Source organism: Lactuca saligna, chromosome 8 (assembly GCF_052625555.1).
Source record: "Lactuca saligna cultivar CGN05327 chromosome 8, ASM5262555v1, whole genome shotgun sequence".
NCBI classification, from domain to species: domain Eukaryota; kingdom Viridiplantae; phylum Streptophyta; class Magnoliopsida; order Asterales; family Asteraceae; genus Lactuca; species Lactuca saligna.
The window spans coordinates 145,398,020-145,416,764 of NC_136424.1; the positions used below are offsets into that span (position 1 = coordinate 145,398,020).

The 18,745-nt window shown below is 37.1% G+C and overlaps 1 protein-coding gene across 1 annotated transcript; it reads right to left on the bottom strand.

Moving 5' to 3' along the window:
• Positions 1–5,124: 5,124 nt before the first annotated feature.
• Positions 5,125–8,214, bottom strand: LOC145012728 (alanine--glyoxylate aminotransferase 2 homolog 2, mitochondrial-like). The gene is made up of 9 exons (XM_078971515.1): positions 7,882–8,214; positions 7,483–7,713; positions 7,234–7,404; positions 6,991–7,134; positions 6,035–6,214; positions 5,751–5,976; positions 5,560–5,673; positions 5,391–5,477; positions 5,125–5,292 (listed from the first exon to the last, which is right to left on the bottom strand). Exons 1-9 carry the CDS (start codon positions 8,125–8,127, stop codon positions 5,249–5,251), a joined length of 1,443 nt encoding a protein of 480 aa, XP_078827641.1. The 5' UTR covers positions 8,128–8,214; the 3' UTR covers positions 5,125–5,248.
• Between the last annotated feature and the right edge of the window lie 10,531 nt (positions 8,215–18,745).

Below are 18,745 nucleotides of genomic sequence, written 5' to 3' on the forward strand. Positions count from 1 at the left end.
AGGTTGTTCCATTTCATGATGAGATGTTGTAAACACTAATTAGATGCATATATGTGTCTTTATATGCTAGTTAGGATCCATTGTGCTCAAGTCTTCACTTGGCACTTAGCATCCTGCAAACCGATCTTTCATTCGTATCACTCACTACAGGTGAGTTCATACCCCTTAATCTACCTTTTAAATGATTTTAAATGCTTTTATGGAGGGATACAAGTTGAAACATTATAGTTATTATATCAATCACATGTGATTAATAACTATCAAACAAATGGATTTACTATACTTTTAACAGTTTTATCAAACAAACTACTTCAACATGTTTATCAAACTCATTTACATAATAAAATCTTTATCAAACATGTTCTTATATGCCAAACTTTTTCTTTTAACTCTTTCAAACTTAAATATTGTCAAAAACATGTCTAATACACATATAGTTATATACGTAAGGTTTGAAGGACTTCGGACTGACAACTCACTTTATTTCCTGTTCCTTGTTTGGTTGTGGACTTAGAGTACCCTGTTGTTTGTCCGAGTGTCATTTGATCCTTAGTTATATATTATGTATATATGTACGGACATAAAAGCTTTTATCTCAGTTCAATCCCTTTGGGTAGCAAAGGTGTACAAACATGTTCATTTATACAAACAACTCTACTAGTAAACTATAATAGGTATAGTTTAGGAAGTCACGACTCACTATTTCTAGTACAATGAAACATACAAAGAGTAAGTTCATACATGAGTCAATACATAATATTATGAGAAACATAACGAATATATTATGATGAGAAACTAAGGGAATATACTATTATGAGAAACATAACGAATATACTATGATGAGAAACTAAGAGCATATACTATTATGAGAAATATAACAAATATAATATGATGAGAAACTAATAGAACATACTATTATGAGAAACATAACAAACATACTATGATGAGAAACAGAGAGAACATACTACATACTAGACAGAGAGAACATACATTACACTAGTACATACAATACATATATAAGAATACTATAACATAAATGTGAGTCACTACTTCGGGGCATGGCATCACTGTTATGGCTCGTTTTGTTACCAGAGTCTCCTGGAGGGAGAGCGTGAATTTATGTATAGATCTATACGAGACTGACTTGCTAGCTACAGTGGGACCTGCAGGTCTACGGGCGACGAATGTCATACCAATTTGACGTCTTCGAGCGTCGTGTTTTACTAATTCGATCAAGTATGGTTACAGTTATATCACATTATACCTTAATTAACAATTGGCTTAAGGTAGTTAGTACAACAGTAGTTACTATAATACAACACTACATTACTTTTTTATTATTTTCCCATTGCATTCACATTGTGATCTTCTCACATAAACGTTAATGTAAAAACTATATTTTGTTAATGATAGTCACATTTGGAAAAAAAAAATACAGACTTTTACAAGAAACAAACATACAGAACATTTGATGCCTTGGTAGAAGGCTACTTTTAGTATAAAATATAGGATTTCCTAGGAGATACAAACATTTACTACAAACTTTTACAAACTTATACATCAAACACTTGCAAACATTTTCATACAAACAATGACACTAAAATGCTTATGAACTCACCAGCTTTAAAGCTGGTAAACTCTTTCAAAATAACTTATACTCTCAGGTCATCAGTAGACAGGTACTGATGCCAAGTTTTGAGAAGATGGAGCGTTCAAGACTCATCTCTTATTTTGATTCATATTTTGGTGTCTTATAGCTATACATAACACACTTGTATTAAATTATATTATTAATGCAATGGATGATGTTGTTACTTGTTTACTATTATGCGTTGGTGTGATACTGTACATGACTTCCTTTGCCCCGGAACGTTTCCGCCGTTCAGGTTTTGGGGTGTGACAACACTTGGAGGTGCTGTTGTAGCTTGGAAATCGTCCAAGAAAACATTTATATCTAGATCTACAATGGAATCTGAATATATCGCCTTAGATATTTGTGTTGAAGATGCGGAGTGGCTAAGTCAATTTGTAGAGGACATTCCCGAATGGCCTAAGCCGGTAATGACCATATGTATACATTGTGATAACCAATCAGCAATTGACAGAGCTCAAAGTACAATGTATAATGGGAAATCAAGGCACATTAGACGTAGACATAAAATGATACGGCAACTAATCTCTACAGGGGTTATCACGGTTGACTGGGTGAAGTCAAAGGATAACATTGCGGATCCGCTTACAAAAGGCTTGACTAGAGACGTAGTTTATAAGTCATTAAGAGGAATGAGACTAAAGCCTTTGATTGAATAAATTCATACGAAGGAAACCCTACCCAGAAGACTGGAGATCCCATGATCTGGGTTCAAAACGATAACCTAGTTGTATGAGTGAGGCAGGTCATTGTGGGGGAGTTAACATTACTTCCTAGTCCATTCCTATATGTAGTGACAAAATTAGGCTAAACATATGGTTTTTAATTATTCTTGGAATCACCTATGTGAGAGAGAAGTTTGGTCGCTTCGAAGGGAATTATGGGGGCACAATTCCTAAAGCTCTTATAGAATCAGGTTAATGTTCATGACCAAAAACAAACACGTCTATGAGGGTATGAATTTGTCAGGGAGAGTCCTGTGAGAATTATATTGTCATCTACACACATGGCAGCTTTGTTCAAAGACATCGAGATCTATAGACTGCTAAGAGATTAAGTGTAATTCTTAGGGGAGGGTCCAAAGGGTAATACCTACCCATCCTATGTAGGATTCAACTGTCGAAAATTTCGTTTGGAAATTTGATGTGCAAAGATCGATCTCCATTCATGCGGGGGATTGTTGGAAAATTTTAGTATAAATATTTATATTTTTACTAACTTTGGACATCCTCCCTAATAAATAAAGATCTTTTTGTCACATATCACATTCTCATTTATTTTGCCACATGTAATTTTGTGGTTATTTCAAATTAATTTTGTATTCCACATGTCATTTTATGGTTTTTTTCATTTTATAAAATTGTAGATAATATTTATATTCAATAATAAATGCATATCAATTTCATTAATGAACTTTCCTTCTAATTTCAAAATTACCAAATTAAAGATTCATTAATTTTGTTTGTTTATTTATCTAAATCTAAATTATTTGTTTAAATTTAAAAGAGAAAAAAAAAACACTTTAACTTTTATAATTCAATATTTTCTTATTTTTCTTATAAATTCATACTTTTCAAATGTTTATAATTTTGTATTTAGTTTTTTTTTTAAATAAACTCATGTAATACATGAGTCTCACACATAGTATATAAATATCTACATATGTTGTATATATATAATTAACTCTAAATAGGTTTGTGTTCTCCTCCGTGAAAACTTCGGAACGATATATTATATGTCCAAAGTGAAGTATATATGTGAATGAGATATCAATACTCAAAGACGGGTATTTGAGAATAAAGTTAGCAAAAGAGATGAATGTTGTAATGAGTCTCACATTGGTAGAAAGACCAAACTCAACTAGGTTTATAAGCTTGAATGCATGAAAGGCTTACAAGCTTGTGACTATGATTTTACTTCAAGTCCTACCCGCGCGTAGGGGGTGAAAATCTTGGATTTTATAGACCAAAATCACCGAACTTGTGCACGGGCACGACCTACGGACACGAATGAAACTCCAAAAACTCAGGCTCGTATAACCCTCGTTTGACAGTTTTGGTCACTAGTTTGAATTTTGTAACTCATGCATTAATTATGTATTTATTAGCATTTATTGGCATTTAATGCCTCAATCAATTCCTTAATGACGATTGATTTGTTGCTGTTACTTGTTCAAATATAAAAGGAGATATCTACTATCTCATTCAACATACAAATGAAAGTACTTTTTTTCCTCCTTCTCTGTAAACCTACTTCTGACGATTCTTTCAGGCAAGTGGATATATCTGGCAATACACATTGTTAAGGTTGTTGTACCCTGGGAACACGGTGAATCTGGTTAAGGGAATTGAGTCCAATTCGAGCTTCAGCCACAATGTTTATTACTAACCTTTTCTTATAGGAATATTCAAAGAAGAAAACTAAGTCCTTAGCTAACAATGCTTAGTGATAGAATCTGGTGATGAGGTAGCACGCGTCACATTAATTATTAGTTACAGGTACTCCCGATGGCCTTAGGCCCATGATTTTGGATAAGGATGCAAACGAGCCAAGCTGCTCCTGAGCTACTCGAGATTGGCTCGTTTATTTAACAAGCTCGAGCTCGAGCAAATGTCACTAAGCTCGATTAGGCTCGCAAACCTATATACAATATAATATATTATTATTTTTATATATTAAAATAAAAACTATTTGGTGAATTAGGGATTTAGGGTATTAAACTATTAATAAACGAGCTTCTTAACGAGCCCAAGTCGAGCTTGTATAATTTTTTACAAGCCTAGATCAGTACAAGAAAGCTTGAATCGAATCGGGCTCCAGCTTGGGCCTCATATAACTTAAACGAGCCCAAGCTGAGGCTCGGCTCGCTGGCAACCCTAATTTTGGAGAATTTTGATTACATTGTGGATAGTGTCGGGAAAGAATGGGCAGAGTGTCATCAATGTAAGCAGTTGATGAGAATAAGGGGTAATCCGTAATCCTACGCTTTCACGATACTAGGATGTAAGTATTTTAATTTTCAGTTAATTATATTTAATGCAATGTAAACATATTCTAATCATTTTCAATGTAATAGTTGTCACCAATAGTTATGATTGTCGCAACACTAAACATATGCATAAATAGAGAATAGAGATGGTACTATGGACGGAATCGAAAGTATCGGCAAGACATTAGGTTGTGATGAAAAATATTAATTATAACACCGATAATTTTTCAACATACTTTTAAAGAGTTTTTACTATTTATACACAACGATGGTGGTGCATGAAGTTCGGTTTTGGTATCCTCCTCTAAGTTTTTGTAATTTATATCTCTCATTTTGTAAGTTTGTAATATTAATAAATGGACACAACACATTGTTCTTTATTTGTTGTGTAACTACTCTTCCTCTCGATGCATTTAGATTACAATTATTATGTGTATGTATGTGTGTGTATAATATGACAAACTAGAGAAAAGAGAATGCAAAAGAGCAAAAGAGAGATAGTGTTCAGATTACATATATATTCTCCAAAACATATTTGTTTATTTAGTTTAAAATAACAGGACTAATCTAAACCTACCTCTATACCACTTCCACTCCAAAATACTTCTTCACATCTTCGATATTATGTGGTCCATTGTAGACACAAGAAAATCTACAATACATAAATACAAAAAAACTTATGTTCCTTAAATTCTTAAGATTACAACATCAAATTCTTTTTTCTGTTTATTAACAAAAGAAAATTGATACCTGCATCTTCTCTAGTGAAGCAGAGGGGAGGACTAATTCTGAAAATATTCCCATTCAGTCCACCTTTCCCGATTAGCACTCCCATATCTACAACCAAACAACTGTTAAATATTGACAAGACAAAAAGACATAAATGCCCCATGTATTACTTGGAATTTACGAAAATAACCTTTCATTTGCTCCATAACATATAAAGTTTCACGGGTTGCTGGAGTTTTTAACTCACGATCCGTTACAAGCTCCACCCCAAGAAGAAACCCTCTTCCCCTCACATCACCTATAACTGTACTTTCAACAACACACTATTAAACTAATGATAATTATAATAATAATGATAATATTAATAATAATGGAACTTACTTTGATGTTTTTCTTTAAGAGCTAGAAGTTGGTTTTTGAGATACGTTCCCGTTTTTAATGCATTCTGTTGAAGCTTTTCATTTTCTATTACTTTGAGAACAGCTAAACCACCAGCAGTGCTGACTGGATTCCCACCAAAGGTATTGAGATAACCATGACATGTCAGCACTTTTGCAATCTCTGAAGTTGTTACAACAGCACCAAGGGGGAGTCCATTTCCAATACCCTGAAAAGTATAAATTTGTTACTATTCAATTAAAATCAGGAAATGGTTAAAATTTTACCTTAGCCATTGTAATAATATCAGGCACAACACCCTGCGCCTCAAACCCCCAAAAATGGCTTCCTGTGCGTGCAAAACCTGACTGAACTTCATCAGCGATACAAAGCCCTCCTGCCTTTCGAACACTATTGTAGACTGCTTGAAGGTACCCTGGAGCCAATTCATATATTCCACCAACTCCCTACAAATTATTACAAGATATGTTCATTCATAGCTCACCACACGTTGTACTGTGTTTGACATGTATTAGATTGGTTCGTGTATAGGTCCAGGTTGTACTGTGTTTGGCATGCATTAGACAGGTACAGGTTGTACTACGTTTGGCATGCATTAGACAGGTACAGCCGTACAGGTATAAGTTTATTGTGTTTGACATGAATTAGAGAGGTATATATTGTACTGTGTTTGGCATGCATTAGATAGGTACAATGCATTAGACATCTACAGGTATAAGTTGTATAGTGTTTGACATGAATTCGACAGGTATAGCTTGTACTGTGTTTGGCATACATTAGACAGGTACAGGTACAAGTTGTGTTGTGTTTGGCATGCATTACACAAGTACATGTTGTACTGTATTTGGCATGCATTAGACAGATATAGGTATAGGTAAAGGTTCATGTACAAGTTGTACTGTGTTTGGCATGCATTAGACAGGTATAGGTATAGGTAAAGGTTGTTCATGGATAGGAACAGTATGTTTGGCATGCATTAGACAGGTATAATTTGTATTGTGTTTGACATGAATTAGACAGGTATACGTTGTACTGTGTTTGATATGTATTAGATAGGTACATGTTGATCATGTACAATGTACCGGTTCAGGTTCAGGTTCATGTTCATGTTCATGTATAGATACATGTTGTACTGTATTTGACATGCATTAGACAGGTACAGGTTGTACTGTATTTGACATGCATTAGACAGGTACAGGTATGGATTTGTTAAATGCCTTACCTGTATTGCTTCTGCAATAAAACCAGCTACACGGCCACAAGTTCCATAAGTGATGATCTCATCAACATCTTTAGCATATTTAGGTCCATCTGAACCAAAGATTCCTCTATATGGATCTGGGTTCAACGCATGGTGAATTCCACTCTGTTAGATGAACATCAATTATGAAAAAGTGGAAGTCTTAACTAAAACTGTCTTTAAACTCTTATAGTGGAATGTTAATTAGAAAGTAGAAACATATACCTGTATAACATTGTACTTATAGTTGCATTGACCAGTGGCACTCATGGTTACACCTGCATTCCCATGATATCCATTTCTAACTGAAATAATATCATGGAAACCAGTGTACAACCGAGAAATCATTAAAGCTAGCTCATTTGCCTCTGTCCCAGAATTTGTAAAGAACACAACCTAAAACATCACAAAGTTATGAATACAAGAAACAGCAGCAAACTTATGCTATGATTGTAGAAGAGTGTAATAATGTACATTGAGATCACCAGGACACTTGGATGCAAGTGCTTCAGCAAACTCTGCACTTGCCCTGTTCAAGTACAAGGCAGTCGTGTGTTGCAATTTCTTTGTCTGGTTAAAAATGGCTTCCAAAATCTCAGGGTGGCAGTGGCCACAGCTGACTGTTGCAATACCTCCAAAAGCATCGAGATATCGGCGTCCCTTTTCATCGAATAAGTACTGCATCTTCCCATCTACCAAAAACAACTGTGGAAAGAATTACAGATTGCTAGAAGAAATTATCAAATCGAAGTTTTACATCCGCAATGCACATTGGGGATAAATGAAATCAAGCGATTAAACTACAAATTCACAAAATATAGCCAAATTTACATGTGATTAACATCAGGAGAATGCAGTTAGAGGGCAACGTACGGGGTTTCTGTAGAAGTAGGACATGCAAGGGTTGAGGTGGCGCTGCCGCTTTTCCAGAAGCTCGGCTGCAGACGGCCCGTCGTAGGGCGGAGGCGTGTAGTCGAACGGTGGCATTTGAGGAAGAAATTCTTGGTCATCGTCACCACGAAGCGCCGCCGGCGAAGATTCATGTGCTAGCTTCGTGAAGGATCGACGGTTGAATCTGAACAACAGCGAGGAGGTTCTATTTGCAGAAATTTTCAGCATTTTTACGAAGAATCCCGAACAGCTATGACCTCCCACCTCACACTAGTCGTTAAGCTATGAAGGAAAGAGTGACACTTTAGGGGAAAAAGGACTACAGGGATTCTTTTAGCAAATGTAATCATTGTGGCACGGAAAGAAAGATTCTGTTAACGTTTGAGCGTTAGGTAATTGGTCTGGACGAATTTGTCAACAAAATTGAAATTTCAGGGATTTGTGAAATTGTGAAAGATTTAAACATACTTTTTATCAATTTTTTATTTTTTAATATCTTCATCTTCATTTTCTAATAAACAAAATCATGATACGCGTCCTTATTCTACCATTCCATATTGCCACTGCACATTTCTAAATAATTCTTTTGTTTCCCAAAAAATAAATCATAAATCCACAATTATATCAAAAAATACATTTAGTTCCTTTAATTAGTTCCACTTTCTTTGGAAACAATACCAATGGCTCTTCATTTTTTTTAAATACAACTCATATCCTTTTTTTAAAGAGAAATTAAATTGATTCCTACTTTTTATGCTTACAAATGTTGCTACCCAATAAAATTATGATAAGTGTCATCATTCCATATTTTTTTAACTAACTCATTAAGGTTATATTAGGAATATATCAATTACAATTAAATTGAATGATGATTTGTCATAATTTTAGTTGGTAGGAATAATTGTAGGCATAAAAGGTAGGAGGTAATTTAATTTCTCTTTTTGAAATTCTTTTAATTCCTCTATTTCAAAATCATAAATAAAGAATTATTAATAGTAACCCCGAAATTATATCAAAAATACTCGAATTAATTCCATTTTTTTGGTAACAATAGAAAATGTTGTTCAATTTTTCAAATTCAAATCCTATCTTATTTTGAATTTTAAAATTGAATAATAACCTTTTATATCTTTGAGAATTTCAATTAATCCAAAAATATAAATCCTATCTTATTTTAAATTTTGAAATTGACAAAGCATGTTGAATTAAATTCATTTACCATCGAAAATTTGATTTTTTTTTTATGTTTATTAATTTTTTTTTTATATATACAAAATATTTAATCATATCAACCGTGGTTTCCACAGGTTTTAACCTAATTATACATATGCCTACTCTTTTTTGTCATTAAACATCATATAATTCGTTAAAAAGAACTCATGAATTCGTGAGTTTAGCCAGTACAAAGAATTCGTGAGAACATTATATATTTTTGAAAAAACTACATAAATAGTCCATGTTGTTTCTCAAAATTTAAGATATAGTCTTGGGACTCTAGTTGTCCGATGTCGCCCACCCGATAGCTGCCAAGCCAAAGGTGTTGCATCCAAACCACACCATTGGCTCTCAGAGGACAGTCAACCTTAACATGGTCTCGCTAAAAGCAAAATAAACATACCCTTGGCAACTCCCTCAAACTACAATCCAAGTTGTATTTACCCTCCTGACCACACCTTAAACATCCAGGAACAGGCACATGACAAATACCCAAATGAGTCCGACTACACCTCCCGTAAAGTCAATAAGCCTCTAGATCTCCTAACCGAATGCCAAATGTGACATCCCCAAAATCTCGGCCAGAAAAGACCGATTTTCATTTATGCTTTTAAAATAAATTCAGAGTAAATCCTTTTGATTTGAAAGAGTTGCGGAATTTGTTCCCAAAAACAAAACATGATAAAACAATGTTTACCAAAGCATTTCATAAAAGAAATGTATTTTTCATTATATAATCAAAACTCGGGGTGTCATGTTCTGATACAAACCAATAAGCATAAACGATAACATTACAAGTCATTCAACAAATATATACGTATACAGACTTGTAAACAAAACAACTTGATGGTCCATCCATCTTATGCCCTTGCGCCACTTCCTGTAATACAAATAAAACTGAGTGGGTCAGGCTTGGGAGCCTGGTGAGCATATAGGGTTTTCAACCCACAATAAATAATTAAATTACTTATTATCAACCAACAATAACCCAGTTACCCATTCTCATTATTCTCACTTTATGTCCCTAAAATAACTAACACAAGGGACCTAATCTAAGAATATTTTCATCGGGGTGACAACACATGCTGCGGGGGTTCCTCAGCAATATAAGTCAAATAAGGCAACCATGAGGGGGATGGAATACAACGAATGAACACCCAAGTTCATTAACACCTACAGGTTATGAGCCTGCTAGCGTTCCACTGGACTGTCTAGAAAAGTCCGTGGTCGTCATCTAAATTTCGCTAGATGACTGGATCAAAACAACAACGAGGCCTCTCATCTGTTTATTACACACCAACTATCTACCCATGTTCTACCCAACATATTAGTAGATAAAAACATACATTTTTATACATATCTTCAAAACGTGTATAGCATGCTTGATCAATACATTTTCCATATAGCAGATGAGGCACACACACATAACACGTATTTCATATAGAATTAATCATATCTGTAAGATAGAAGAAAGTGAATATACATTCACACACATAACAACAAAATATACACATAACACGTATCTCGTATAAAATACTTCATAATTATACGTTAGGAGAAAGTAACAACGCACTCACACGTATAAACAACAATATACTTAATACACTTAAACCATACTTGTATTATTATTGCGTTTATGAAAGGTAGTATACACTCACTTGATCAGAAGATGATCGGACAACACTACGACTTGCAAAAATAGTAATCCTCAGCAAATCTGGAAGATCTCTACAAAAATCGAACTTCTCGTGGGCAGAGCTTCGGCTCGGAAACCGCACTTCTCGGGATCTTCGGGATTTCGGGACTTGCTTCGGGACTCGGGAATATTACCGGGGCTTCAGGGTACTTCTGGCACGCAAATCGAGGCAAAACGAGAGAGAGAATGGAGAAAAATAGCAAAGAAGCCGGCTGCCCTCACATCCTATTTATAGGAGGCTGATGCCTCGGAGTACGAGGGGCGTACAATAGTACGCAGGGCGTACTGGTCTGAAATCGTCACTGCGTTCGTCATCCGAAGTCCTCGAGTGCGAGTGTCGACATCTTCGCTGTACGCGGGGCATACTCGAGTACGCGGGGCGTACTCCGGATGAGTCCGGTGACTCGCCTTCGGATAAGGCCGAATTTTCTAATTAAAATTAAATATAAATTATTTAATAAACTTCGGAAATTCATATCTTCTTCATACGAACTCCGTTTTCGACGTTCTTTATATCCACACGAAGGTGAGACTACGCTCTACAACTTTCGTTTAGACTCCGTCGGCTAATTTTGACTTCATTTTTATTATCTATTTTTAATAGGCCGGGACAGAAAATTTCGTTATAAATTCATAACTTCTTCATTTGACGTCCGTTCTCGCCTAACTTTTTATCGCTTTGATACTAACAACGAGATCTTCGATTCTCGTTTAGATCACTAAGGTTAAATATCGCTCTATCGTAAATTCCACTTTTTACGTCATTCAGCGTTGTCGGTTCTGTCGCGAAACTTCGACAGGTCATAACTTCTTCGTTATAATTCGGATTTCGGCATTCTTTATATCTTCGGAAACCTTGTTTCAACTACTACAACATTATCTAAAGATATCAAGTTTATTTTACACTTAAATTTTGACGCTTATTTTTATTCTTAATTAATCAAACCACATAATTAAGCAATTAAGCACAAAACACATAATACTCAAATAATACACTTCTATTATTTCAAAACGGGTTACAAAGGCTAACCTAGACTATCACATTGCTAAAAAATGGCAAGCCCAGAAACACAAGCGTTACAATTCTCCCCACCTTAGAATGATTCCGTCCCCAGAATCACACCTCAACAAACAGATGCGGATAGCGACCCATCTTGTCACTCTCCGTCTCCCAGGTGAGATTCGGCCCATTCATGTGTTTCCATCGGACAAGCACTAAATCGACCATCTTGCGTCGCAACTTCTTAGTCTTTCGGTCAAAAATTGCCTCTGGTTCTTCAATCAACCTTTTGTTCTCATCGATTCTCAACTCCGAAAGTGGAATCATGTCGGGAACTTCCCCCGTGAACTTCCGTAAATAACACACATGAAAAGTGTTATGAATTCCATTCAGTTCTTCTGGTAGTTCGAGCTTGTAAGCTTGGTTCCCAATCCTCTGAAAAGCTTTAAACGGTCCAATAAACCTTGGACTCAACTTTCCCCTTTTACCAAATCTTATAAGTCCCTTCCACGGCGAGACTTTAAGCAAAACCGAATCCCCAACTTCAAAAGTCATCGGTCTTTTCTTTTTGTCAGCATAGCTCTTCTGATGATCCTAAGCTGCTAACATTCTTTCCCTAATTATTTTCAACTTTTCGGCAGTTTGATGAACCAACTCCGGTCCCATAAACTGCTTTTCCCCAGCCTCAAGCCAACAAGACGGCGTACGACACTTTTGTCCATACAAAGCTTGGTAAGGTGTCATCTTAATGCTCGAGTGAAAACTATTGTTATAGGAAAATTCTACCAATGGTAACTGTTCATCCCAATTACCTAAGAATTCCAAGGTACATGCTCTCAACATATCTTCAAGTGTTTGTATCGTTCTTTCACTCTGACCATCAGTCTGCGGATGGTAAGTTGTACTTAAACATAACTTGGTACCTATTTCCTCTTGTAGACATTTCCAAAACCTTGAGGTGAAACAACTATCACGATCCGACACAATTGTTAGCGGAACACCGTGAAGTCTTACAATTTCCTTCACATAAGAATTCACAAGCTTTTCCATAGACCATTTCTCCCTGGCTGCTATGAAATGCGCACTCTTAGTGAATCGATCAATGACTACCCAAATCATGTCGTGACCATTCTTTGTTCTGGGCAGTTTAGTGACAAAATCCATAGCAATGTTTTCCCACTTACCCATAGGCACAGGCAATGGTTTTAAACTCCCGTACGGTTTCTGATGTTGTGTCTTGACTCTTGCACAAGTCACACACTCAGCCACATACTTTGCAACATCAAGCTTCATCGTCGGCCACCAGTAGTAGGGTTTTAGGTCCCTATACATTTTAGGGCTACCGGGATGAATCGAGTACATGGTCTTGTGAGCTTCTTCCATCAAAAGATCTCTGACTCCTCCTATCTTAGGTATCCAAATCCGATCTTGGAACACCTTCAGTCCATGACTGTTTACACCAAACACCAACGTTTTACCCAAATGTTCCTCCTTTCGGTCATTCTTCTCAGAAGCTTCACTTTGAGCTTTCTTTATACTTTCCAAAATAGTCGAGACAACTTCAATTCTCAACGCTCTTGGCCTTTTTCTCTCAACATTGACTTTCCGACTGAGAGCATCAGCAACAACATTAGCTTTACCGGGATGGCAAAGTATCTCACAGTCGTAGTCGTTGAGTAATTCTAGCCAGTGTCGTTGCCTCATATTTAACTCTTTCTGATTGAAGAGATATTGGAGACTCTTATGATTAGTGAAAAGTTTGCACTTCGTGCCATAAAGGTAATGCCTCCATATTTTTAGAGCGAAAACTACCCCTGCCAACTCCAAATCATGAGTCGGGTAGTTCTTTTCATGCTCTTTTAGTTGTCGAGACGCATATGCTATCACCTTTTCTCTTTGGGTCAAAACACAACCCAATCCAACCCCAGACGCATCGCTATAAACGGCGAAGTCTTCAACTCCATCGGGTAGAGAAAGTATCGGTGCCTCGCATAGCTTCTTCTTTATCTTCTCGAATGCTTCTTTATGCTTATCACTCCAAGAATAAGTAGCTCCTTTGTGGGTAAAAGCTGTCAATGGAGTAGAAATCGAAGAAAAGCCTTGGATAAACCTTCGGTAATATCCGGCTAATCCTAAAAAGCTTCGGATCTCCGTGGGACTTTTCGGTTGTTCCCACTTCATTACAGCTTCAATCTTTGCTGGATCAACCATTATCCCTTCTTGGTTGACCACGTGACCCAAGAATTGGACTTCACGAATCCAAAAATCACATTTGGAGAACTTAGCATACAGCTTCTCCTTCTTCAAGACTTCTAACACTTCTCGCAAGTGTCTGCCATGCTCCTCCTGGCTTTTTGAGTAAATCAGAATGTCGTCTATGAACACTATCACAGATTTATCAAGGAACGGATTACAAACCCTATTCATTAAATCCATGAATGCTGCCGGAGCATTGGTTAGTCCAAACAACATAACCAAGAACTCGTAGTGTCCATATCTAGTTCTGAACGCGGTTTTCTCGATATCTTGCTCTCTTACTTTTAGCTAATGATATCCTGACCTAAGATCGATCTTCGAGAAATAGCTCGAACCTTGCAATTGATCAAATAGGTCATCAATCCATGGCAACATATATCTATTCTTTATTGTTGCCTTGTTCAGCTCTCGGTAATCAATGCACATCCTCATGCTTCCATCTTTCTTCTTCACGAATAACACCAGAGCTCCCCAGGGTGATGAACTAGGTCTAATGAAACCTTTGTCCAATAACTCCTGAAGTTGCATCATTAGCTCCTTCATCTCCGTCGGTGCTAATCGATAAGGTGCTTTTACTATTGGCGTTGTTCCTGGTAACAAGTCTATTATGAACTCTACTTGTCTATCAGGTGGTTATCCAGGAAGATCTTTGGGAAATACTTACGGATAATCGCACACCACAGGAATACTCCGCATCACCTTCTTCTCCTTCTTAGCATCAATCACGAATGCTAAATATGATGTACATCCCTTGGTCAAACACTTTCTGGCTTTCATTAGAGAAATGATTCCAGAATTCACTCGGTGTTTGTCCCCATACACCATAAACGATTCCTTCCCAGGCGGGTTCACTTTAACTATCTTCTTCTTGCACAATATCTCGGCATCATTGGCACTAAGCCAATCCATTCCCAACACGATGTCGAAACCATTAAGTTCGATAGGTAATAATTCTTCGTGAAACTTATTCCCATTAAGGTCAATTAATATGTTTTTCATACGATGGCTAACAGGTACAAACTTGCCACTAGCAACTTCGACTAATAAACCATTATCTAGTCTATCAACAGGTAAAGCTAGTTTTCTACCAAATTCATGCGATATAAAGGAGTAGTTGGCTCCAGAATCAAATAAAATTTGGGCAGGCAAATTGTTAACGAGAAAGGTACCTGAAGCAACATCAGCTTCATCTTTAGCAGCTTCCAGTGTCATCTGGAATGCTCTTGCCTTTGGCTTTGGTGGAATGTTGGGCTTAGCTGCCTCCTTCTTCTTCGGACAGTCTTTCAAAATATGCCCCTCTTCATTACAACCAAAACACATCCTTTTGTTGTTCGGACATTCATTGGCAAAATTTCCAACCTTTCCACACTTGTATCAAGTTACATCCTCGCTACATTTCCCAAAGTGCTTTTTCTTACACTTATCACACCACTTCGCTTCCCCTCCTTTTCCCCCACCAAACCTTTTCGAATCAGATTTCGAAAATTTGCTCTTCTTACCGGAACCAGATGTTCCCTCAAACTTCCTCTTCTTACCAACCTCAACCTTGTTGGTGGTTCTCCCCTTTATCATGTTCTCAACAGACTTGGCAGCCCAGATAGCTGCCTCTAGAGTATGTGCCTGATGTACAGGCACCTCGTACTCCCATGGGAGTCCCTTCGCATACCGGTCCACCTTTTTCAGTTCGTCTAGAACGATACGCAAGGCAAACTCCATCTTATCGGTGAAGTTATTGGTGTATTCATCAACTGACATGCTGCCTTTCGTTAGTGTCAGAAACTTGTTCTCTAGCTCCAATAGATTTTGAGTCGAGCAGAACTTGCACTTGAACTGCACCAAGAACTCTGACCATGACAATTTCAGTGGCTCATTTTGGGTTCAAAGTCTTCCCTAGAGTGTTCCACCAACGAACGGCTCCACCTTGGAACTGACGCACTGCATAGATAGTCTGCAACTTGCCTCTGCAGCCACAAGTCATGAAGGCCAATTCCATTTCTGAGATCCAATCCATAACTCCTATCAGATCCTCCTTTCCATTGAAGGTCGATGGTTTGTAAGTTAGAAAGTCCTTGTACTTGCATCCCATTCCATCATTCCTTTCATCATGGTGGTCTCGCCTAACTATCGGTAGGTTGGCTTGACCAACTGATCCACTGAAGTTTTCACCTTCCGAGTACCCTTCATTTAATTGAGGCTCTTCCACACAAATTGACAGTTCTTCACGATTCTGTTGAAGCAACCGTCTAGTTTCATCCATTTGACGATCCAACATTGTTTGAATCATCATTTGCACACTAGCCATTGTAATTGGCTCAGGTGTTGCTGCTATGATAGGTCTTTGCTCAATCACTGGTGGTTGATTCCTGTTTTCATCAGCATTTCCAACTCCACTTCTTGTTCTCACCATTTTTGATCTACACACCGAATAAGGTGAAATTAGATCCTCATTCATAATAGATATTCAAATCATCCTCATAGCTCCGAAACGTTTACATGCTAGTTCTAATATCGTAGACGTACGCTTAGAATCCTACACACATAAAGTTTCTAGATCCGGTCGGCAACAGACCATAGATCCAAACAAATAATATCATATATGGCAACATATAACATTTAGCACATAAAGCATTTTAGGCAACTTTCCTAAAATTAACTAGTGCTCGTGTCTAAAATATAACAGACACACATCTCAAAATTCCACATAGCATTCTAAGTTTAAGTCTAGAAATCCTACAAATTCCTAGTTCGCTTAAACTAATGCTCTGATACCAACTGTGACATCCCCAAAATCTCGGCCAGAAAAGACCGATTTTCATTTATGCTTTTAAAATAAATTCAAAGTAAATCCTTTTGATTTGAAAGAGTTGCGGAATTTGTTCCCAAAAACAAAACATGATAAAACAATGTTTACCAAAGCATTTCATAAAAGAAATGTATTTTTCATTATATAATCAAAACTCGGGGTGTCATGTTCCGATACAGACCAATAAGCATAAACGATAACATTACAAGTCATTCAACAAATATATACGTATACAGACTTGTAAACAAAACAACTTGATGGTTCATCCATCTTATGCCCTTGCGCCACTTCCTGTAATACAAATAAAACTGAGTGGATCAGGCTTGGGAGCCTGGTGAGCATATAGGGTTTTCAACCCACAATAAATAATTAAATTAATTATTATCAACTAACAATAACCCAGTTACCCATTCCCGTTATTCTCACTTTATGTCCCTAAAATAACTAACACAAGGGACCTAATCTAAGAATATTTTCATCGGGGTGACAACACATGCTGCGGGGGTTCCTCAGCAATATAAGTCAAATAAGGCAACCATGATGGGGATGAAATACAGCGAATGAACACCCAAGTTCATTAACACCTACAGGTTATGAGTCTGCTAGCGTTCCACTGGACTGTCTAGAAAAGTCTGTGGTCGTCATCTAAATTCCGCTAGATGACTGGATCAAAACAACAACGAGGCCTCTCATCTGTTTATTACACACCAACTATCTACCCATGTTCTACCCAACATATTGGTAGATAAAAACATACATTTTTATACATATCTTCAAAACCTGTATAGCATGCTTGATCAATACAATTTCCATATAACAGATGAGGCACACACACATAACACGTATTTCATATAGAAATAATCATAGCTGTAAGATAGAAGAAAGTGAATATACATTCACACACATAACAACAAAATATACACATAACACGTATCTCGTATAAAATACTTCATAATTATACGTTAGGAGAAAGTAACAACGCACTCACACGTATAAACAACAATATACTTAATACACTTAAACCATACTTGTATTATTATTGCGTTTATGAAAGGTAGTATACACTCACTTGATCAGAAGATGATCGGACAACACTACGACTTGCAAAAATAGTAATTCTCAGCAGATCTGGAAGATCTCTACAAAAATCGAACTTCTCGTGGGCAGAGCTTCGGCTCGGAAACCGCACTTCTCGGGATCTTCGGGATTTCGGGACTTGCTTCGGGACTCGGGAATATTACCGGGGCTTCGGGGTACTTCTGGCACGCAAATCGAGGCAAAACGAGAGAGAGAATGGAGAAAAATAGCAAAGAAGCCGGCTGCCCTCACATCCTATTTATAGGAGGCTGATGCCTCGGAGTACGGGGGGCGTACAACAGTACGCGGAGCGTACTGGTCTGAAATCGTCACTGCGTTCGTCATCCGAAGTCCTCGAGTGCGAGTGTCGACATCTTCGCTGTACGCGGGGCATACTCGAGTACGCGGGGCGTACTCCGGATGAGTCCGGTGACTCGCCTTCGGATAAGGCCGGATTTTCTAATTAAAATTAAATATAAATTATTGAATAAACTTCGGAAATTAATATCTTCTTCATACGAACTCCGTTTTCGACGTTCTTTATATCCACATGAAGGTGAGACTACGCTCTACAACTTTCGTTTGGACTCCGTCGGCTAATTTTGACTTCATTTTTATTATCTATTTTTAATAGGCCGGGACATAAAATTTCGTTATAAATTCATAACTTCTTCGTTTGACGTCCGTTCTCGCCTAACTTTTTATCGCTTTGATACTAACAACGAGATCTTCGATTCTCGTTTAGATCACTAAGGTTAAATATCGCTCTAACGTAAATTCCACTTTTTACGTCATTCAA

What these genes read in the sequence shown, in the direction of transcription:
- LOC145012728 (XM_078971515.1), bottom strand. Translation starts at nt 8,127, where the DNA reads ATGCTGAAAATTTCTGCAAATAGAACCTCCTCGCTGTTGTTCAGATTC. An exon ending in ATATTATTACAATGGCTAAG is followed by an intron (nt 5,977 to 6,034) that starts GTAAAATTTTAA and finishes TATACTTTTCAG; the next exon opens with GGTATTGGAAATGGACTCCC. An exon ending in TCTTAAAGAAAAACATCAAA is followed by an intron (nt 5,674 to 5,750) that starts GTAAGTTCCATT and finishes TTGAAAGTACAG; the next exon opens with TTATAGGTGATGTGAGGGGA.